At 37.9% G+C, this 24594-nt stretch overlaps 1 protein-coding gene across 1 annotated transcript; it reads left to right on the plus strand.

The window, feature by feature from the left end:
• The first annotated feature begins 4734 nt into the window (after positions 1–4734).
• ZNF212 (zinc finger protein 212) lies at positions 4735–23765 on the plus strand. The gene is made up of 5 exons (XM_031939351.1): positions 4735–4880; positions 11125–11514; positions 11651–11777; positions 13981–14085; positions 17973–23765. The coding sequence occupies exons 1-5, from the start codon at positions 4857–4859 to the stop codon at positions 18857–18859; spliced, it is 1533 nt and encodes a 510-aa protein (XP_031795211.1). The 5' UTR covers positions 4735–4856; the 3' UTR covers positions 18860–23765.
• The last annotated feature ends 829 nt before the right edge of the window (positions 23766–24594 follow it).

Consider the following 24594-nt stretch of genomic DNA (forward strand, 5'->3'; position numbering starts at 1 on the left):
CACATTACTCTGAATCATATTAGGAGAGAAAAATCAGAACAAAAGAGAAAAACCATGGAAGAGATTTTTTAAGAAAGTGAATATAGCTTCTGTTGATTTACAGTCAGTCTCAATTTAGGTTTTGTTTTTTTTTTCTGGATGCAAACGGCATTTTCTGTCCAAAGTCTATTGGGATTGCTTTGGATCACTGAACCATTGAGAAGCACATTCTTACTGTTCCTGTGTACAATGTATCCCTGGTTCTGCTTGTTTTGCTCAGCATCAGTTCTTGTAAATCTGTCCAGGCCTTTCTAAAATCAGTTTGTTCATCGCTTTTTATAGAACATTAATATTCCGTTACCTTTATATACCATAGCTTGTTCAGCCATTTCCCAACTGATGGGCATCTATTCAATTACCAATTCTTTGCTACCACAAAAAGCTGCTACATTTTTCACATGTGGAGGAGAGCCAATTGTTAAATTTTTAGTGCAAGCATTTACACCTTGGAAGCTGACCAAAAAAAATACAAAATCAAGGCTTAATTTGTTGTTTTGAGGTTTGCCTGATCTTAATAAAGTGATGGAGAAATTATTAATAATGTTATTACACTTTATATTGTATTATGACTCCATATTTTTCCATGGAGCTTATTAGTAATTATTTTTTTCTTTTTTAATAATTACAACTTTTTATTGACAGAACCCATGCCAGGGTAATTTTTTACAACATTATCCCTTGCACTCACTTTTGTTCTGACTTTTCCCCTCCCTCCCTCTACCCACTTCCCGAATGTGTTAGTATAGGACATGTAGTCCTATACTTGTTAAATATGTCACAGTATATCCTAGATACAATATATATGTGCAGAACTGAACAGTTCTCTTGCACAGGAAGAATTGGATTCAGAAGGTAAAAATAACCCAGGAAGAAAAACAAAAATGCAAACAGTTTACATTCATTTCCCAGTGTTTCTTCTCTGGGTATAGCTGCTTCTGTCCATCATTGATCAATTGAAACTGAGTTAGGTCTCTTTGTCAAAGAAATCCACTTCCATCAGAATACATCCTCATACAGTATTGTTGTTGAAGGATATAATGATCTCCTGGTTTTGCTCATTTCACTTAGCATCAGTTCATGTAAGTCTCTCTAAGCCTCTCTGTATTCATCCTGCTGGTCATTTCTTACAGAACAATAATATTCCATAACATTCATATACCACAATTTACTCAACCATTCTCCAATTGATGGGCATCCATTCATTTTCCAGTTTTTAGCCACTACAAACAGGGCTGCCACAAACATTTTGCACATACAGGTCCCTTTCCTTTCTTTAGTATCTCTTTTTAGTAAAAATTTACTAAAACACACACACACACACACATACACACACACACACACTATCAGAGAATCTCGGAGAACAAAGTTTCAGTACACAGTTCACTCTCTTATTCCTTTTACTTATTTCTCCATCTTTGCGCCAATGGTCTGCCTTAAAATTCAGTTTCCACCAAAAATACCAGACTTGTAAATGCCTAGGGAGAGGCCTCTCCCCAAATTTCTTGGCTGGCCTTCTCTCCCCTTTCTTGATGAGGGAGAAAATAAGAATTAAATGCATAGTCATTTCTCTGTTCCACTGTCCTATTCTGCTAACTTCTATTGCATAAATAACAGCTAAAGCAAAAGACTAGTTCTCTAACTTACTTTATCTAGAGGGAAGTATGCAATATCACAGAAAGAACTGACAGAAAGGGCCTTAGCAAGGGTAACCGGGAGTGTTATATAGCATAATCCATTAGAAATACCATAGTCAGGGGCTTTAAGAAACAACTTCCTCTTCCCCTTCTTCCAACAATCTATAATCCCCCAAACTCATCCCACCAAATATTTTTTGCAAAAGGGAAAAAAAAATAATCACAAAAGAACAATCTGAGGTACATATTTGGAAGGTTAGAATAATAACAATAGCTAAGATATAGCAGAAGACCCATGATGAAAATAAAGAAATCAGGAGATAAGTTATGGACCTATCGTGCAGAATAAAAACATACATTTGGACTTGACCAATATAGGAATTTGCCCTGATAAACTATGCATATTTGTTATAAGAGTTTTGTTTTGTTTATTTTCTTTCAGTGGAGGGATGGAGGAGGCAAGAGGAAAGAAGAAAATAAATGCCTCACAATTGAAAAAAATTTTAAAAACAAAAACAAGAGACCTGGAAGAACATGAGTTTAAAATAATGACTAAAGAATCTGTCCCTTTGCTTAGAGTCACAATACCATCATGCAAAACCCAAGTTTCCACTCTTTCAGTCATCTTGTAGAGAGTTTCTCAGCCTCTCCTCCAGCTTCCATATTGCAACCAGATCAGTTTTCCTTACTTGAAGATCTAGCTATTTTACCCAATTTTTTCCCCAGAGCCCTTTCCCTGATATTCATTATCACGGCACTCAAGGTTCTTTGCTACTCAATGACTCTGTGAGGGATGTAGAAGACCCTTACCCAAAATGATTACTCAGAGATCATTCAGTAGAAGGCAGAAAAGTTGTTTATTGAAAACCTCCGGAGGATGAGCCATCCCATCGCGAGATAAGAAAGAGAAAGCTAGCGGTAGGAGAGCTAAAGAAGTAGTAAAAATTCATAGTTTTTATACAAGAAATTACATCACAAGTAAGAGAGCATTGAGAAGGGGAGGGGGAAGCATCTAATTGGTTGTTGCTATTTGGGGAGATTGGAATGGAAGGTTTCTATTTCCCTGAAATCTCCTGATTTCAAGGAAACAAAGTCAGGCCTTCAGGCTTAATCAAGCAGACAGTGGTCCAGTTAATAGAGTAAATATCGATAAATGTCAAATACCAATAAATGTCATCAGCTCAGGTTAAGTAAATATGTTTCTAGCTGGCCAAGGCTCAAGTAGATACGAGCCTGCACATATTATACAGGTCATAGGGGAAACACAGAAATAATAAAACACAGAAAAAGAATTCATACATCCCTCTAAGTTCTTCACCTTATCTATTCCCCACAACTCCCTAAAGGTTCACTAAGGTCTCTTCCCGATCTAAATCTATGAGTTTATCTTTGTTTCTCCAGCCTCATTTCACACTTCTCCATGGGCACCATGCTTCAGCCACATTAGAGTACACAGTTTCTTCTCTCTCTCTCTCTCTCTCTGTCTCTGTCTCTCTCTCTAATACACACTTATTTTTCATTAAAACAACACTGAAAAACAAAATTAAACCACGACCATACAATCGGCCTCTATGCACTTGGACTCTCATCATTCTTTATGGGATGTCCCCCCTCAAACCCATCTGTTGAATTGGTATCTGTTCTACAAGGCCAAGGAGGCCTTCTTGACTCTAGAAAAGCTCTTTCCTTTCTCTGGCCCCATACCCTAAGTGAGATAGATAATGCGCTTTAAAGCACTTCAAAACCCTTAAAACTGTGACATAATGTTCAAGGATCCTGGTCATTACTACTTCCGCTCCCTGATCTTTGTTTTCTTTTAGCCTACATTATAATTTTAGTGTGGTTGTGTATCACTATGTCATATAGTAATAAGATAGTGATACAGGAACTGCGTGGAAGAATAGGGAGTCTCCAAAGCCCTGGTGCAGTTTGAAGACTTAGCTGTTTAAGACTGCACCATACCAGCCCTTTTTGTAGTGGCTAGAAACTGGAAACTGAATGGATGTCCATCAGTTGGAGAATGGCTGAATAAATTGTGGTATATGAATATTATGGAATATTACTGTTCTGTAAGAAATGACCAACAGGATGATTTCAGAAAGGCCTGGAGAGACTTACATGAACTGATGCTGAGTGAAATGAGGACCAGGAGATCATTATATACTTCAACAATGATACTATATGATGACCAGTTCTGATGGATCAGGCCATCCTCAGCAACGAGATCAACCAAATCATTTCCAATGGAGCAGTAATGAACTGAACCAGCTACGCCCAGAGAAAGAACTCTGGGAGATGACTAAAAACCATTACATTGAATTCCCAATCCCTATATTTATGCACACCTGCATTTTTGATTTCCTTCACAGGCTAATTGTACAATATTTCAGAGTCTGATTCTCTTTCTACAGCAAAATAACGTTTTGGTCAGGTATACTTATTGTGTATCTAAGTTATATTTTAATGTACTTAACATCTACTGGTCATCCTGCCATCTGGGGAGGGGGTGGGGGGTAAGAGGTGAAAAACTGGAACAAGAGGTTTGGCAATTGTTAATGCTGTAAAGTTACCCATGCATATATCCTGTAAATAAAAGGCTATTTAAAAAAAAAAAAAAAGACTGCACCGTACTCTTGGGGAATCCCGTAGAGATCTTTCCTCCCTTGACAGAGGATAATTTCTAGTCCTTTTAACTTTATCTCGTTTGTGCATTTTATTTTGCTTTCAAATTATCTTTGTATCTCCCCACACTGTTTGCACACAGTAGGCGCTTAAAATAACGTATGAAAAATGGATGAAAGAAACCAGAAAATTTCAAAATGACAATGCCCTGCTAAGCGAATTATTTGCTTTTTGAAAGAGAGAACGGGTTTAAAAAAAAAAAAAAAGATGGCCTCTGCCCTGGGCCCGGTGCTGGCTCTGCGCATGCGCCGGACGCTCTGGTTGCTTTTCCTCCTCCAGAGCGCGTGGTGGCACTGTGCGTCGTTCTGCCCCTCGGCCGACGGACCGGGAGGCTGCTCTTGGCAGCGCAAGGCTGGCGGGGCGGGTCGCGGCTCCCAGGATGCAGTTTGTATCAACACGGCGGCGGCGGCGGCGGCTGCCGCTCCTCAGGGGGTCCGGACAAACCGACGACAGCTCGGCCTGGCACGCGGCCCGGTTGTGCGAGGACAACGGCGGGGAGCCATGGCCGAGGCGGTCTCTGCTCCGGTGAGCTTCTCCGGGAGGGCTGAGGAGCTGGCCCGGGGAGGGGTGGACGGAGGCGGGCCCAGGGGGACCCCGAGGCCTGACCTGAGGTGCTGGGTGCGGAGCGGGGACTGGCTCTGCCGGGGAGCGCCGCCCCCTAGGGGGAGGTGGCCCCCGGAGGCCTGCGCTCTGCTTCCTCCCCCACGGGGCGGGGGCTGCGCGCTGCCGTCCTGGGGAGCTGGCAGCGGCCTCCTCCCTGGCGTCTCGGCTCTTCGTTTTACAGAGGGGGAAACTGAGACCCGGGGAGACTGGCCCAAGGTCACGGCCCAAGAGCCCCCGTCCGCGGCGCTCTAGGGGTTACGGATCAGGCGCTAAGTCCTCTTGTTTGTTTAGATAGCCCGGGGGCCGGGCCGATTTTGAACTCGGGGCCGCGGACCCCAGAGGGAGCGTTCATCTCACTAGGCGCCTGTTGCTGGGGTGTTTGTATTGATCGGGCCTTTTTCTGGGGAGCGTCTCGGACCCGGGGCTCGGCGGCCCTGAACGCCGCTTGGAGTCGGGCAGGGACAAGCCCGTTTCTCGCCTCTCCCGTCGTTGTCCGTGATTCTCCTGAAACTTTATCTCCTCTGTCTGGCGCCTAATCGGCGCTTTGTAAATGCGCGCTGGCGGCGGACCCGGCTTCTTTACGTTCGCGTAGTATGTGAAATACGTGCGTGCTCTTCTCCGAGGGCTCCCAAATGTCAGATCCATTATTGTTGCGTCGGGTCACGCCCTTCGGGACCCTGTTTGGGCTTTTCTCGGTGAAGGTACTTGGAGGTGTTTGCCATTTCCTTCTCCGGTTCGGCCACCCAGGCAAGCAGTTAAGTGACTTGCCCAGGGTCACCCAGCTAGCTTTGGATTCTGGAAGATGGATATTTCTGACTCTAATAGGCTCACTCTAGACTCTTGGCCCCATTTTACAGATTTGAAAACTGAACATTGGCAGGGTTAATTGACTATCCTTTACAACATAAACTCGTGGGAACTTGATCGTGTTTAATTAAGTTTTGTCTTTTTTACCTTATTTTAGCCCAATAAAGAGTCAAACTACTTAATATATTATCAAGTTCCACTGAAATTCACTCAGAATAGAAAACAGAAAAATTCAAACATGATTAATCAATAATTAGGAACTATTATATATCAAACACTGAAGTAGATGCTAAGGATATAAATACCACCCCCCCCCAAAAAAAAAACAACAATCTTTTACTTTCAGAACCTCAACTCTTGAAACCCTTCTCCTCTAGGTTCACTTAATATTCACAAATAATAGTGACCCTCCGTGAATCTTTCCACCAATGTTTGATTTAAGCAAACTGAGCTTAGCACAAGTGCTGCGCACAATCGAAGTGATTAAATAAATAATGCTGCTTGAGTCAACTTTTTTTTTTTTAAGTATATTACTTTGAAGTATATTGAACCTGCAGCCCCATAGCTCCCTCTCAAAAGTTAGTGTCTGCTTCTGGGCCTTTAGACTGGAAACCTGCTGTTGCTTTGTTACTTCTAGAATTCTCTCAAATCCTGCTTTCAAACTTGAGCGTTGCCATGGCATATGTTTCTTCGGGCAAATCCTTTCTTTTTCTAAGACATTATTTATTCACTTTGAATAAAAATGTGATAGGATTGGCGATCTTTAAACTTTCTTTTGACTTTAGCATTTGGTGTAAAATTTAAAGCTATCTTTATACTTATAGCGCTGGATAATCCTATTACTTTTCTCTGGAAGAGTTTGTGACTGGAATATTGGTTGGAAAGTGATTGACTTTCACTATAATGTGTCCTGATCCTTTCGCAAAAAACTGAGTTTTGACATAAAGTACAGTTTAGATGAGTTCAAGAAATATTTATTACTGTACTTGGAGTCAGAGGACCTGAGTTTATTAGCTTATAGCATTGATTTTTTTGGAGAATGCTTTATAAACTTTTAATGTGATTTTAAATCTAATTATTTTTATTATTAATTATTATTAATAGATTTTAAATCTAAATATATAATTAGAGTTGTTGTTGGTTCCTTTAGCTAGTTTCAGGGGGATAAAAGATGAAGAATAACTCATTCCCTGTTCCTCAAGGAGTTTATAATCTAGTAAAGAGATGAGATATAATATTTAGAGGAGAAACTTGAAAATAATTAATAGGTGAAATCAAACATTGGTGGAAAGATTCACGGAGGGTCACCATTAATTGTGAATATTAAGTGAACCTAGAGGAAAAGGGTTTCAAAAGTTGAGGTTCTGAAAGTCAAAGATTGTTTGGGAGGGGGGGATTGGTATTTATATCCTTAGCATCTACTTCAGTGTTTGATATATAATAGTTCCTAATTATTGATTAATCATGTTTGAATTTTTCTGTTTTCTATTCTATTATGAGTGAATTTCAGTGGAACTTGATAATATATTAAGTAGTTTGTCTCTTTATTGGGCTAAAAGAAGGTAAGTGTCTTTCCAAAGGTGATAGCAAATCAATATCAACAAACATTTATTGAACACCTGCTACCATTAGGCCAATGCTTTCCAGACATGGAGCACTTGTGTTTTAATGGAACCCATAAATGCTGTTGCAAGAAAAATGGTGACTTCCTCTGGGATAAAAAAAGGGGGAGGGGGGCTCTGGAAATTTTGGAATAAGCTTGTAGCCAGTAGTTTTGGTACGTTTAATAGCTTATTTTATATTTTAGGAATGGAAATTATCATCACAATGGTATTACAGAGCTCTCACATTTCTTGGTAACAGATTTCTGAGACTGCCAGACTCTTGGTAGAATCTGAAATGTAACTGCATCCCTGACTTCTAAGTTCTCAGTTCAGTTTTGGAAACCATTTGTTTACAAAACAATATGAGGTTTGCATAACTTAAGATGCCAGTTGAGAATTCAAGGCATTCATTACTTGTCTAATTGCCAAATAAATGGTGTACTAATAGTTGTCTCCTTCTCTAAAAAACAAAACAAAACAAAACCCAAAAAACTATTATATCTGAATTTTCAGTGACTTTATGGAAGGCGGGAATTAGTGCTGCTTTGTCTAAAAGTAGGAATTTTCTATTGCCATTTCTAACCACATAAATAACCTAAATCTAGGATTTGTGGGAGAATTGATCAGATTGACTTGTTAAATTTGAAGTAATTAGTGAGACTGCTGGTGATATTTTAATGGGCCCTTGGAAGAAATTGAAGCCTGAGAGTCATTTACATTGATATGATAATTTAAACTTGGTTATAGATTAAAAGTCACCTGGGGAGAGAAAGTAGAAAGAGAAGAGGATTGACATCTAAACCTTCTGAATAGGAAGAGGAAAAGTCTCTGAAGAACACTTGTATGGGGTAAAAGAACCGGCAGAGTAGTTTCAAAGAAATCAATGACAAGGGATGGACTTGTCCTTTGGGATTAGAGATCTTGGAGCAATTTCTGTAGAGTGTAGAGGTGGAAGCAAGGTTTCAAGAGTTTGAGGAATGGGTGATTCCAAAAGTAGGTGAGAAAAATTAAGCAGTGAAGGAGGGAGGAAACAAATATAGTTTGTTGTAAACCATATTAGGCATACATTAATATGGGTTAATGTATATTGCCTTTTTCGTCTCTCTCTTCTTTCTGCTTGTAAATCCTGTAGGTAAAGGAATCTTACAGTGCCTGTTTGTGTTTTCATTATGTATTGCTCATATTTGGAATTCAACAAAAAACATTTGAATTCCAAACCAGCACATATAGTTATCATATGTTGCTGGACTTCAAGTCAGGAAGACCTGGGTTTTTATCTGCTCTCATTAACTGTGTAACAAAGAGCAAAACACTTAAATGTTAAAATGGGGATAATAATAGCACATAACTATTCCAGGGTTGTTGTGAAGATCAAATGAAGTATTTGTAAATTGCTTTGCACAGTGCCTGGAACATAGTAGTTGCTTAATATATGCTCATTCCTTTCCACTATTCTGTTAGAATGCCTTGGCCAGCAGGTAACTGTCATTTTTTATATTGCCTTCATTTTGGCACATATCCTTGTCTACTTTCATACCCTTGGAAAAGGTGTGTTTGGGTGAGGATGTGTCTGTGTGTCTATGTGACAGAGATGGAGAAAAAAAGAAAAGATCAGCAAAACAAAAATATTAATAGTCTTAAAGTATCTATGACTTTGCCACCCATGATCCCCCACCTCTGCAAAAATAGAAATAAGATTTATTTCTTCATTTTTCCCCATGCAGAGCTAACTTTGCTTAATATAATTATGTTTCATTTTTTTATTCTTTGCTTTTACATTGTTATAGTCATTGTTTAAATTTTCCCAGGCTTATTTAAATTTTTTTATATCTATTGTTTTGTGTGACATAATATTTCATTATATTCATATAGCGCTGTTTGTTTAGCTCTTCCCTAGTTCATGAGCATATACTTAGTTTCCACTTCTTTGCTACCACAGAAAGTGCAGCCATGAATATTTTAGTGTATCTGGAACTTTTCTTTGACATTCATTAGATATACTTCCAGCTGTGGGGTTTCAGCATAATTTCATATTACTTTCTAAAATGTTTGAACCAAAGCCAATAATATTAATAAAAGCCTGTCTTTTCAAATCTCTTCATACAGTGACTATTTCCATCTTTTGTTATGTTTGCTAATTTTCTGGATATGAGGTGAAACTTTTCATTTGTTTTTTCCATTTTCCTGAATGTGAGTGAATGGGAACAGTCTTTCATATGACTGTTAATAGTTGTCAGATCTTTTGAGAATTGTTTCAACAAGCATTTTTATAAGATGTTATGTATTTTTTCTTTTTTTATTATTTATTATAGCTTTTTATTTACAAGTTATATGCATGGGTAATTTTATGCATTTACAATTGCCAAACCTTTTGTTCCAATTTTTCCCTTCCTTCCCCCCACCCCCTCCCCCAGATGGCAGGTTGACCAATACATGTTAAATATGTTAAAATAGAAATTAAATACAATATTAGTATACATGTCCAAACAGTTATTTTGCTGTTTAAAAAGAATCAGATTTTGAAATGGTGTACCATTAGCCTGTGAAGAAAATCAAAAATGCAGGAGGGCAAAAGAAGAGGGATTGGGAATTCTATGTAGTGGTTCATAGTCATCTCCCAGAGTTCTTTAGCTGGGTGTAGCTGGTTCAGTTCATTATTGCTCTATTGGAGCTGATTTGGTTCATCTCATTGATGAGAGGGCCAGGTCCATCAGAATTGATCATCATATAGTATTGTTGTTGAAGTGTATAATGATCTCCTGTCCTGCTCATTTCACTCAGCATCAGTTCGTGTAAGTCTCTCCAGGTCTTTCTGAAATCATCCTGTTGGTCATTTCTTACAGAACAATAATATTCCATAATATTCATATACCACAATTTATTCAGCCATTTTCCAATCGATGGGCATTCACTCTGTTTCCAGTTTCTGGCCACTACAAAGAGCGCTGCCACAAACATTTTCACACATACGAATCCCTTTCCCTCTTTAAAATCTCTTTGGGATATAAGCCCAGTAGAAATACTGCTGGATCAAAGGGTATGCACAGTTTGATAACTTTTTGAGCATAATAGAATAAACCTTTTTTAAAAATCTACTTCTAGTATCCTTTCCCTTTTTTCCCCTCCTCTTCTCTCTTATATTTTCTTTATTTTTTTTCTTTTTGCTATTATATCTTCAATGTGCTTGGAATGTACTAGGTGCTTAGTAAATGCTTATAGACCTGTTGACTGTGACTTCATTTGACAGATAAGGAAGCCATTATTCATGCAACTAATCAGTCTTGGATTAGGAATTGAAAACTAGCTCTCTTGTTTCCTAATCATATTCTCCTTCCAATAACCTGACACCTAGAACAGAATTTACTACACAGCAAAACAATGGTTCTTCTAGTGGGATCTTAGCTGTTGAGTCTTCCCTGAAGGTGGTTAAGTTGGTCAGAGGATTATTTATAGATTTCAGTTATTTGGATTAATACTGTTGTTATTGTATTATGTTATTCCCACTTTCCCTTCCTTCTCCCCCCCCCAAAAAAAAAAAAATTCCAGAAAGCCAAGATTTAGTTATGCTGCTTTTGAGTTTCATCTTCAGTGTCTTCTAGTTGTAGGATGATGCTAAATATCTGTAAGCTCAGTGAAATCTTGATACTGCTTTTATTTTTTTAAGTAGGCATTGTTAAACTTTGAAATTTGATGATTTTTTTCATATTGTATGTTTTAAACTGTCATTTCTAATAATTTTGTCTTTCATTCCTCAGAACAAGGGAAAACGACGCTCTACACCTATAACTTCCTCTTCACTACTGCCTCCACCCTCAGAGAAAGATTCATACCTACAAAGTACAGAGATCTCCCTCTGGACTGTGGTGGCAGCCATTCAGGCAGTGGAGAAGAAGGTGGATTCTCAGGCTGCCCGATTACAGACCCTAGAGGGACGGACAGGGACAGCAGAGAAGAAACTGGCTGATTATGAGAAGACAGCAGTAGAGTTTGGGAACCAGCTGGAGGGCAAATGGGCTGTATTGGGGACCTTGGTACAAGAGTATGGGTTGCTCCAGAGGAGGCTAGAGAATATGGAAAATCTTCTCAGAAACAGGAACTTCTGGATCCTTCGGCTCCCCCCAGGCACCAAGGGCGAGGTTCCTAAGGTAATCTTTTTAGGTCTGGAGTTGGGGGTTAGAAGGGGATGCTCAACTTTGTTACTCTTAGTTTCTGGTTCTAGATTTTTTTCTTGAAGGGTGTCAATATGATGAGACACTAAGTGTGAGACCCTTGTGATTTCAGGTTCCTGGGACTTTTGAAAATGATGGAGTTTATTTCTCAGAGCAAGAATGGGAGAACTTGGATGATTGGCAAAAAGAACTTTACAGGAATGTGATGAAGAGCAATTTTGAGACCCTCGTCTCTTTGGGTAAGGAAGCTTCCCTTTTTAGAATTATCTTAGTTATTCTAGACTCTGGGCCAGTTTTGATCTAGGCTCAAATTTTTGTAATTGGGCCCTTATAATATCCATTGCCACCAATTCATAATGTAGGACTCTTCCTTTTTTTTTTCTAATTTTGAAAGATATTTAGAAATCCCAGTGCTGGTCCTCTAGCGTTTGTTGTCTTTGACCAACTTGGTAAGTCTTGATTTTTCTTGCTAATAAGAAAAGTATAATCAGATGCAAAAAACAGTGTCAAGAGAATTGGATTTGTTTAATCACTTTGTCTCTATATTCTTAGATAAATCCTTTTTCTTTTCTCATCAAGATAGATAATATATGTCTTATGTCACTGGGTTTTTATGGGAATGAAATAAGAAAGTGATATTTTTGAAGAATAGTGTTGTAAATAGTATAGTAGTCTTGCCTTTACGATCTAGTATATTCATAATATCGTAGATTTAGAGTTGAAAATAATCTTAGAGATCATAAATGCAATCCTCAGCTTGGTGGAATCACTTATTTATACTTCTCTTAAATTTGCTGTTTGAGTGAACTTGTGTTCCCTTATTACTACACAATTTATAGTAGTGGAAGAAGATGGACCAGAAAATTGTAGAATGTGACAAAGAAGTAAACCAGCTTATCTTTCCTTGAATAATTTATGGTTAAGTTTTTAAGAATATTTTGTGTTACTGCCTCATCCAGCAGCTTCATTACAGGTTCTTTTTGACTAAAGAATTTTTCTGTAAATTAGCTATAGATTCTATTCTATTCTATTCTCTTTTTTTTTTTTTTCTTTAATAGCCTTTTATTTACAGGATATATGCATGGGTAACTTTACAGCATTAACAATTGCCAAACCTCTTGTTCCAATTTTTCACCTCCTACACCCCACCCCCTCCCCCAGATGGCAGGATGACCAGTAGATGTTAAGTACATTAAAATATAAATTAGATACACAATAAGTATACATGACCAAAACGTTATTTTGCTGTACAAAAAGAATCAGACTCTGAAATATTGTACAATTAGCTTGTGAAGGAAATAAAAAATGCAGGTGGGCATAAATATAGGGATTGGGAATTCAATGTAATGGTTTTTAGTCATCTCCCAGAGTTCTTTCTCTGGGCATAGCTGGTTCAGTTCATTACTGCTCCATTGGAAATGATTTGGTTGATCTCGTTGCTGAGGATGGCCAGGTCCATCAGAACTGGTCATCATATAGTATTGTTGTTGAAGTATATAATGATTTCCTGGTCCTGCTCATTTCACTCAGCATCAGTTCGTGTAAGTCTCTCCAGGTCTTTCTGAAATCATCCTGTTGGTCATTTCTTACAGAACAGTAATATTCCATAATATTCATATACCACAATTTATTCAGCCATTCTCCAACTAATGGACATCCATTCAGTTTCCACTTTCTAGCTACTACTATTCTATTCTCTAGGTGGAAAATGTTTTACTTTATTATTAAAACCTTGTCTACATTTCTTTATCCGTAAAATGATTTCCTTAGAAACATATGTGTTAGAGGTAGGACTGAAACTGAGGTCTTTTAGATGTCAAAACTCTCATTCTTTTCATTATACCTTATTGTTTTTGCAATACTGCTGAAACCTTTCTTTTGCACTTAATCAGAGTTTTTTTTTGTATAATCATTATAAGTATCCATGTCTTTTCTGCTGTGTTAAATTATAAACTCCTTGAGAATAAAGTATAAATCATGCTGTTTTTGCATTCCCAGCAACTAACATAGTGTAATGTCTTAGTGCCCATTTAATAAATATTTATGGAATTGATTAGTTTACTTAAGACTTTATTTTTTGTTAATATGTAAAAGATCTCTAGGAAATAGAAAATGAATGAAATTGAGCACTTTGAGCAAAATAAGTTTAAGCACTCCTCATCTGTAAAATCAGCTGGAGAGAAAGTGATCAACCACTTCAGTCTTTGACAAGAAAATCCTCAAAGGGACCACACAGAGTTGGACACAACTGAAAACAACTAAACAATAACAAAATCATACAATCTAAGAATTTATTAAGTGATCTAAGCAGCCTGGAAAGAGAAAATAGTTGTAGTTTTCTCATGAATCTTCTGAGGTCTAGCATTGGGAATTTTGGTCCCAATTATAAACCAGATGCTCAGTTTTTCTTTTCTCCTCCCCCACCCCCCTTCTTTTTCTTAGACTGTGCCATTTCCAACCCTGAAATCCTGGCCCACCAGGAAGAAGAATCCAGTACAGAGGACCTGGGAGATTTGGCTGGGGAGAGCCCTAGTGGCCCCTACCCAGGTAAAGGGCTATGGGATACTTTTTTTGTTGTGGTTGTTTTTTTGCTGAGGCAATTGGGATTAAGTGACTTACCCAGTGTGGGATACTTTCTACTGCAACTTACTGTAGTCTCTCCCTTTGAAAGTCTTTATCCTCTTGCACTTCTCTGGAGCCCATCTTTGACTACTTTGTGACAGATTTTAAATGAAGTAGGTTTTTTCTATATTATTAATGAGTTTTTAATTAGCATTATAATAATAAACTTGTGAGCAAGAACCATACTTTATTTTCCTTCTGAATTCATTCTAGAATTCAGAATTCTAGATCACCAACTACATAATAGATGACATCATTGGGATAAAAAGGAAACGGTGCTAATTAAGACATTGCCAGTTCCAATAAAGGAATCTGACTGGTCAGTCAGTTAATAGTCAACAAGTATAAAAGCAGCAGTATCATGGTCCCTGATCACAAGAAACTCACAGTTTAATAGGATGACAGCATGAAAACAACTATATATGGGATACATTTAGTGTAAATGGGAGATAATCTCAGAGAAAGCACCATGTTTTCTTTTTAAAATTATATTTTATTTTCCTCCCAATTACATGTAAAGACAATTTTTAACATTCATTTTTTAAAAATGAGCTCCAAATTTTCTCTTTGTCTTTTCATTTCCCTGAGATAGTAAGCAAATTGATATAGGTTATCCATGTTCAGTCTTGCAAAACATTACCATATTAGTCCATGTTATGAAAGAAGATTCATATTTAAGGGGAAGGAAATATGGGAAAGAAATATAGAAAGTGAAAAGTAATATGCTTTGAGCTACATTCAGACTCCCATTCTTTTTTTTTTTTTTTTTTTTTTTTTTGAGGTGGATAACATTTTTTTCATCATGAATTCTTTGGGGTTGTCTTGGATCATTGTATTGCTAAAAATAGCTAAGCATTAACTGTTGATTTCTGTACAGTATTGCTGTTACTGGATACAATGTCTGCTGCTTTTTGCATCATTTCTTATAGGTTTTTCTGAAATCGGTCAGCTCCTCATTTCCCAATTAATGGGCTTTCCCTTAATTTCCAATTCTTTGTCACTACAAGAAGAGGAGCTATAAATATTTTTGTACAAATAGGTCCTCTCCCCCTTTTTAAAATCTCTTTGGGATACAAACTTAGCACTGGATCAGATAGTATACAGAGTTTTATAGCCCTTTGAGTATAGTTTCATTTTGCTCTTCAGAATGGTTGGATCAGTTTACAACTCTACCAACAGTGCATTAATTACCAGTTTCCCCTATCCCTTCCAACATGTGTCATTTTCCTTTTCTGTCATGTTAACTAGGTGTGAAGTGTTATTTTGATTTACATTTCTCTGAAAGATGTTTTGATTTGCATTTCTCTAATCAGTAGTGATTTGGAGCACTTTTTCTTACACCTATCTATAATAGCTTTGATTTCTTTGTTTGAAAAGTTCCTTTTCATATTTAGCATTCATCATTTGGAGAATGACCTGTATTATATATTTGACTCAGTTCTCCATTTATTTTAGAAATGAGGCCTTTATCAGAGACAACTACTCTAAAGATGGTTTTCCAGCTTTCTGGGAAGCACCATGGAAAGGCATAATACATGGATAGCTAAATGGCACAGTGGATATAGAGGATGGATCCTGGAGTCAGGAGGATCCGAGTTCAAATGTGATCTCAGACACTTAACACTTAAAAGCTGTGTGACCCTGGGCAAGTCATTTAATCCCAATCTCCTCAGCAAAAAGCAAAAACAAACCAAAAAAGGCATAATACACAGGTCACTCAATACCTGCTCAACCTCTTCTACATGGATGCTCTGCTCATTTTTGATTTATACCTTCCTTCACTAGCATCCCAACAGCTCCCTTACTACCATTAAGCCAACTTTTAAGAAAAGGCTAAGGCAGATTCTTTAATTCTCACACGGAATGGGCCTCATGTTGATCAAACCATGTAGTTCTGTTGCATCAGTAGCCCTTTCACACAATCTATCCTCTACTAGCCAAAATGAGGCCATTTAGAGTCTTATTCTCTGGACATTCTTCCCCAGAAATAGAAAATTTCGGGGCACCTCAGCTCTCCTAGTTCAGCCGTGCCATACCAGACTCCATCTCTTCTATGACTCTTCTCACATTTTTCATGCATTTGTGTAATTACTGCAGCAGCAGAAGCCATAGGATCACCCTTAGGTACTCTGATTTCCACTGAAGAATTGGGAAAGGAAGGAGAAACTTAGTATCAATCATTTAGTACAACCCTGTTGTTTTATTTTGTTTTGTTGAGGAAACTTGAGATGCAGCAAGGATAAATGACTTGCCTTTGTTTGAAGATATGTCCTTGAACTCTAAACTGGCTTTCCTTCTACTCATACCCTATACTTTAGCTATAGGGAGAGAGAGAGCCAGCAAATGCCTTCAGGCCAGATTTGTGTGTTATGTTTTATTTTTGAGGGGGGTGAGAAGGGCCAGGGCCAGGATTGCCTTCCTAAACAAATAATACTTCTTTAATACAGGCTGTTTGTGGTTTACTCCAGTGGTAGTATCACATTTGTCTCTACTTTCCTTGAGTCTTACTCAGTTACTCTTAATATTTACTTTCTGAAGTTCCTGAGTTTCTTCACATATCTTCTAAATATAGGATGCTACTGTTCTACCCTTTTTATCTATTCTTCTTTTGTATAATGCCCTATCAGAGCATGTTCACCTTGTAATTCTACAAGTTTTATGAAGCGATTGAGACCCAAGTTCCCAACATCCTTGGTCCCATTGTTCTACCACACCTTCCCTTCCCATCTTTATATGACCTTTCTGCTTATGTTTATATCACTCATTCTCACTACTTTTTCTTTCTTAATTACCATGTTCAGCCTGGCTAAATAAAGGATATACCAACCCATTTCTATATGGCCACCCTGAATAATCTAGAAATGTTGCTATCAAAAGCCAGTAGTTTCCAAAATTTCTCTCACACCCCATCAGTAAAAAAAATTTGTACCTGTACCCCCAAAACATATGAATTTACTTGTAAATCAAATATATGTACAGTTCTACTGATAATTATGTGCATTATAAAACCTAAACAAAAAATAGAATTTAAGAAGCAAGAGATAAAGGTGAAATAAGAACTCCTGAAGTTTATTAAGGAGCAGGAGGTGATATGATCAGACTTAAGCTTTAGGAAAATCATTTTTTCCCAAATCTGTGTGGAGATTAGGTTAGAATGAGAAAAGACCTGAGTCAGGGTAACTAATTAGAATCTATGATAATTTTCCCAGTGATAAGGCCCTGAACTAGTATTATTGTTATCTGAATGGGAAAAAAGAAATATACATTTTTCATTTTACATTAAGTAGAGCTTTCCATGAAGTGATTTCTACATAATGCAAATTTGCCCCAAAACCCCACCCCCAAGGAGCTGATGACAAAATTGAGAGAGGAGGAGGAATATGTGGAATGCAAGGGAGAGGAAACAGAGGTATTTTTCTTTCTTTCTTTTTTAATTAAAACGTTTTATTTACAAAACATATGAATGGGTAATTTTTCAACATTGACCCTTGCAAAACCTTGTGTTCCAAATTTTCCTCTCCTTCCCCTCACTCCCTTCCCTAGATGGCAGGTAATCCAATATATGCTAAATATGTTAAAATATATGTTAAATCCAATATATATACATATTTGTACAATTATCTTGCTGCATAAGAAAAATCATATCAAAAAGAAAAAAACGAAAAAAGATAACAAAATGCAAACCAACAACAGAGTGAAAATGCTATGTTGTGGTCCAGACTAAACTGTTTTAAGACATTTTTTGGTCTAGAGTTCAAGAGTGTTAGATTTCACTTTTTGTTTCTTTGCTTTTCTCTTCTTCTCCTTTATAGTAGATGGAGTTATGATTAAACAGGAGATGAAGTACCACCAAGAAAGCCCTGAAGATTTGCCTGGAGAGTTTTCTGGTAGTGTTGAACAGCATACTCTGCTAATCCCTGAACAGGCTGCAACTTGGGATGGGCAGAGCAATTCCATCCTTTTGGAGACTGACCCAGAAGTTGCTAAACTAGAAGAAGCTATTGAGTGTGACCAGGACCGAAGTGAGTCCAAAACATTGGGTTTTCATCGGAAGCGAAAATCTAGTGGGCAGGCCCGATCAGGTCAGGAGTGCAGACAAGGCATGAGGTTGAAAAGGAGCCTGGCCCACCCACGGAGCCCCCCAGCTACCAATTCATATGAATGTTCTGAATGTGATGTCAGTTTCCGATACAAGCAGCAACTAGCTGTTCATATGAGGACCCATCCTGGTTGGGGGTCCTTTGGGGAGCCAGAGCCTGAGGAAAATCTACGGCCCAGGCCTCAGCTCAAACCTCAGGCCAAGAAGGTTAAGCCGCATCGGTGTGAGGAGTGTCTGAGAAGTTTTAGCTGTAAGGCAAGTCTTGTGACCCATCAGCGATGCCATCTGCAGGAAAGTTCGAGCATGGGTCAACGAGTTCAGGAAAGGTTCTCACCCAACAGCCTGGTTGCACTACCCGGCCATATCCCTTGGAGGAAGAGCCGCAGCTCACTTATCTGTGGATATTGTGGCAAGAGTTTCAGCCATCCTTCTGACCTGGTACGGCATCAGCGCATTCACACAGGTGAACGGCCCTACAGCTGTGCACAATGTGAGAAGAGTTTTGTCCAAAAGCAGCACCTATTACAGCACCAGAAGATCCACCAGAGAGAAAGGGGTGGGCTGGGTCTGGAACCTGGAGGGAATGATGGGTTACTCTAAGGATGCCGGCCCCTCATCTATCCCTGGGGCAGGGGGGGCCGGCAGAAGCCCCCTGGAAAGTCACTGTGCAGGGGTGAGGCAGCTCTCAACTAGATCCTGCCTAAGAGCAGGGTGAGCTCAGCCACTCCCCTACCCTCTTCTCTCCTTTCTCCGACCAAGCACTAGACTGAGCCCGAACTCTTCCCTGAAAATCATGCTGAGATGGGGTAGGTAGCCTGAAAGCCAGGCTTCCTTATCCTGCCTTCCACCTGCTAATGAGTCAGCCATTCTTTGGAATCCTTTGTGCCTCTGTTTTTCACATTACCCCAGGGCTTGTGGGTTGGAGTGATCTAAGGTCTACCACCTGGTGGGAACTTGTGTTAAGTTGCCAGGCCCTAGTAACATTCTTCACAAGAATCCCACAATAGAAATTCCCACAGATGCCCCTTCTACCCCTCTAGGTGACCTGTGATTGCCTCCAAGGCCTATTTGGGTATTTTGTAACTGCCTCTCGGGGAGTGGGGCCAGAGGTATTAGCAATCCTGTGGCAGGAGGTTGGGAAGCACAATATTGCATTTGTTTAAAAAAAAAAAAAAAAGTTATATTGGTGTTAACATGTAGAAGGATTAACTTAAATGAGCCACTTTCTTTTCTCTGCTGGTATCTGTTTTGATCTCAATTTGAGGATTTTTTTCATTTAATTTTTAAAACCAGGATTTCTGACAGTTGGGTTTTGTTTTGTTTTTGATTTTGATTTTTGTTTAATTCTAAAAGAAGTGGTTGTTCCTAACAATGGGACTGGGCCCACCCTCTAGGAGGGAATAAAGGATATGAGGTTTCTTTAGTGTTGCCTTCACTGTGCACAAATCAGGGAGCAGAGAATGCTTCTGGTGTCCCTCTGACTAGCTCCCGAAAGTCGTAAGTAAGAATGACTTTATTAGAGGATCAAGGGGAAGAGAGAAAGTGGCCAAAGCTCTAAACCCCTGAAAGATTGTGAAGGCAAACTTTGAGCCCTTTCACTGGAATAAATGTAAAATCTGGTTTCAGGGCTTCACTTTTGAGCAAGGAACTGGGCCTATTTCTTCTGTAAGTATGTATGGACTTAGTTGCTCCATGAGGGTCTGTGTCCTTGGTTTATCAGGGTTTTTCAGGTTTTGGAATTGGCTGTGGGTGTTTGTTTCAGAGGGACAATAAAAGGAAGTATCCAGTTCCTCACCTCTGAAGCCGATGCCAAATGCTCATTACTATTACTGATGTCTCTGGTGGAAAAGAGGGAGAGGGTTCCTGAGAAAGACAGGAATTCCTCATTGTGCTCTGCATAGAATAAAACTGCTAACTAGCAAAAAGCCCTTATCTGGTGTTTTCCTCCTGTCAAAAATAACTTTCCTACTTTTGGGAAGTTGAAGTGAGAGAGGCAGCCTTACTTGGAGTGTTATGTTGGAGGAAAATGGCCAAGAAGCTTGGACTTAAGGCTCTGTAGAGTCAGCAACTTCCATTGCATTTAAATCCAGGTCAGCTACATGACACAGATTTGTCCTGCCATAGAACTAAACCTCTTAATGTTTGCAAGAACACTCGGTGTCTTCTCTGCTTTGTGTCCTTTCCCTAAATTTCTTCCTTTAAAGACACTCCTTTTAGTCCTCACAGGATTAGACTTATCATATTTTTTGAACATTTGTTTTATAAACAAGAGAGTAATAGGCATTATCACTTACTTAGATAAAAGAACTATAATATTTGGTAAATTTGATGATAACTAACATTATTGCTGTGAGTAACCCTTACAGGTTCTTAGTCTAATTTCAATTTTGATAGTTCATTTCTAATTAAAATTAGTAAAATCTACCTAGTGAGGCCACCACAATTTAGTGTCTCATTTTCAGTTTTTTAGTATTACAACTTTGACTTGAGAAGGACAGTGATGAGCTGATGAATACTAACTACATTTTTAAGAGATGGCTTTTTTATAAACAATGAAAACTTACTAAATTATAGTGGGGGACATGCTTGGCCTGAAAAACCATACCCTGGACAACTCAGGAGATTAAATAAACATTTAGAAAGTTTGTTGAGCATAATAATAAAGCAAAAGAAGTTGGATGTTTCTTACAGATATTTCCATCAAGCTAAGATCGAGATCTGATATATGTGGAGAAGAGTGAAAAGTATATATACTATGTAGTAGGCTGTAAGGATACAGACGTCGTGACACTTGTTGCCTATTTGTCAAAACAGCTTGTTCGGAAACTGAACAAAGCTTAAGGCTTGTAAAACAAAACAAAAAAACAGGCCACTGCAGAATTTCCCCAATATATTTTGGGAGTAGTATGGGGGCAGTACTAGTGAGAAGCAGAGCAAGGCCATTTCCTAAAGAGGTTTGCCATCAATACCATTCTATGGTAAACTGATGGTCTGAAGGATATAATTGCTATATTTTCTATTTCATTGTTGCTTCATTCATGTACTTCTTCCCCAGAAGAGTTCAGAATCTTGCATCTGATGTAAAGGGTGGAGAAATTCTATGAAAAATTAGGCAAAGCCCTTCAAATTGAATCATTATAAACCTTGATGTCTCTGTGCCAAGTGGTAAACACAGAGGAAGTACATAGAGTAGGGAAGTAGATTCTGTGATAGTTTCATTAGTATAAGCAACAACTAGGTGAGGAAAAGTTCTCTGCTAATGCAGGGTTGCAGTGAGCTTCAGAAAGTTGCCTAGAATTCTGAGGGCAAGCAGGTTTCCCAAGTGCGGCTTAGCTTTGAGGCCAACATGAAGAAATATACATAAATCAAAAGTAAGAAAGCACACAGAAGTAAATTCTTTTAAGAAAAATGGGAAGTTGATAAGGTCAGGTCAACGTGACAAAAAGTGAAAATTATATTTTAAGAGAAAATTATTGATGTAAGGATCATTCCTAAATCAATTTCTATATGCAATTCATTCCTAAATCAATTTCTACATGCAATTAAACCACTGACTTAGAGGAAAAAATCTAAATTAGTACAAAGTTAAGCGGATGAATATTCAATTTGGGAATTTGGAAAAATAAAAATGAAGAAAATGGCACAGTATTAAAATTGCAACCTTATTTTAAACGAGTTCTAACTACATAGAATATGGACTTGATTATAAGTTTTATGCAGATATTTAACTGATATAAATAATTTAATAAAAAAAGGAAACCAAAATATCATAGAAACTGCATCAACCACTAAACATGACTTGATCTGGCCAAGGACAGTACTAATTTAGGAAAACAGGTCATTTATAAAATCTTAGAGAAAAGATGGAGAAGTATTGCTTTTATATGCAAGCTTGTTGAAAGATCTAAGCAAAGTCATCTGGAGGAATCTGATGAAGCTGAAAGGACAGCAAACATTGCAAAATTTCTAGAAAGATTGTTATAGCAAACTTTACTTTCAAGGATAGTTGAGCTCACCACATTTGGATTCAGTATAGTTCTGGATGTTCTGATGGAGGAAATGGCACTAAAGAAAACCAACGGAAAAGACATTTGGATTGCACTAAGGAGTTAAGTGCTTGGGGTGACTTAAGTTGGAGAGCCCTAAGAAATCATTTCTCAAGTTTGTGAAAGGAAAGTGTAGAAGTGAAAAATCTCAAATCCTCATCAAAAAAAAAATCTCAAAAAATAGTTACTAATCTGTTTGCCTATTTTCCTATCTATATACATTTTTTTTTTTAAATCTTTGGCACACATTGAGGGAGTCATGAGGTTAAGTTATAAACACATTTCAAGCAATAGGCAAATATATGACTTAAAGGCAAGATAACATTTATTGTGCTTACTGGTTGACCATAAAAAAGCACTTGATTTTGTTAAGCAAAACATTTCCATAAAGGCTTTTCTCCAAAAAGTCTCCCATAATAAAATCCTATCTTGAAAGATGTGAAGACTTTGTTCAGTGCCCCTCAAATTATTGGGCAAGTGGACATGTATACATGGCAAAGGTTAAATCTAATTCCCTATAAATGGTGAGGCCCTCTTTGTAGATGGCAGTTTATCAAACATCAAGCCCTGGAATATTGCAGATTTCTAAATGAGATCAGTAAGTGCAAACTTTAATTTTGGAACAAAGTTTCTGATAGTAGCATATAGTTTTGAATTGGGAAATATTACTCTGAAGAACTGAAGCTAATATTCAGTGCATATTGGGTACATTACAAATGAGAAATTATTCCTGAAAAGTCAGGAATTGAAAATATTAAGTGTTGGGCATATAGATTGTGAGTCCACACACTCCATTGGTATCCATTTGTTGGAAAAAAAAAAATCCTCGGCATTTTGGGTGGCAGCTAAGCACTGGCAAATTTGTGGGGCAATACAAATGAGGGTTGGATTTGGATAGGTTGAGATTTTTGTCTTTGGGTGGTGAACTCATATAGGAATGTTTTCTATTTTTCTTAAAAAAGCAAATCATCTGATGACTCATTCTGTCCCTATTACATGGAGCATGGCAGAAAGCTCTTGTTTAGTTTATGGTGTGACCTAGAAAGAGGAACCAAATCTAATTAAAGTCCAGCTTAAGAGTCAAAAGTGGCACAAAAGCCATGAGGAAGAGCCTGCAAAAGGAGATTGTTTCCTGGCCCTTCATGAGGCTAAAAGTTTTGGGGATTTTGGTCAGTGTGGTGCCCTGGCCTTAGGAGGAAAATGAAAGCTTAAGGGGTTCCTGATTCAAGAGTGATGTAAATGTCCAAGGAAGAAGTTAAGCTTCATAAGATACTAATTTTTATTTCCTGTAAAATGGGGAAAATAAGTTTTTCACATTAAAAACAAGAGTACCACCAGGTAATATGTATCTGGATATACCAGACAGCATTTTTACAACTGAAATTATATGCAGTATTTGTTTTCAACAACATGTAGTTACTTTTAAGCTCTGTAATGGGTAATTAAAAAATTCCCCAAAATTTCTGGCTCCAGATTTATGTGATGTGATATTCCTAATCCCTTTTTGCTTAATATATAAATTATTAAAATTACTAGTTTTCAGAATTTCCTATATTAATAGTTTCAGTGAATCTTAAAATCTTGAAAGAGAATTCTGCTATCGATTTTGGTAGTTTTCGAAGTGGTTTCTCGTTAGGGCATACATACTCTTCTATCTTAATGGAGGTGGGTTCTCTTGGTAACTAGACAATGTTTTAAGGAAATGAAGTAGTTACTGCCAAATAGTGACAAAAATGACTATATGGGGTGTCTTTTATGAGTAGAACCCTCCAGAACCTGTATCATTTAAAAATATATAGCAGAAGTTATGGAGAGCATGGCTAATAAGAGTAAGTGGCTTATGATCTTCACCATTGGACATAAGATTGGAATACATAATTTATATTTTGAATTTTTTTCATGATTGAGCCTTAATCTTAGAAGGGTTTTAGGCAATTTTAAGAATTCTAATTACATGTAAGAACAAAACTGGCCGACCCAATAAACATTTTTTAAGCACCTGCTGTGTAGGTGGGGTGCCATTATTTAAAACCTAATTTAGACAAGGGTCTGTATTCCTGTAGCTTAATCCTAGTCTAGAGATAGTAACATATCAGTATCTTCTTACTAGATAAGTGATAAATTAAAATTACAGTTATATGCGAAGTCCAAGGCCAGCGAGAAGGGGGGATTATCAAGCTTTTAATTTCCATTCCTCATAAATTCTATGATTTCTCATATTCCTCCCGGGAAGGAGCCTTAGAAATCAGTCATTTTTGAAGACAGCAGATTGTGATTTGCCTAAGGTCG

This window comes from Sarcophilus harrisii, chromosome 5 (assembly GCF_902635505.1).
Source record: "Sarcophilus harrisii chromosome 5, mSarHar1.11, whole genome shotgun sequence".
NCBI classification, from domain to species: domain Eukaryota; kingdom Metazoa; phylum Chordata; class Mammalia; order Dasyuromorphia; family Dasyuridae; genus Sarcophilus; species Sarcophilus harrisii.

What these genes read in the sequence shown, in the direction of transcription:
- ZNF212 (XM_031939351.1), top strand. Translation starts at nt 4,857, where the DNA reads ATGGCCGAGGCGGTCTCTGCTCCG. An exon ending in TGAGACCCTCGTCTCTTTGG is followed by an intron (nt 11,778 to 13,980) that starts GTAAGGAAGCTT and finishes TCTTTTTCTTAG; the next exon opens with ACTGTGCCATTTCCAACCCT. An exon ending in CCCTAGTGGCCCCTACCCAG is followed by an intron (nt 14,086 to 17,972) that starts GTAAAGGGCTAT and finishes TCTCCTTTATAG; the next exon opens with TAGATGGAGTTATGATTAAA.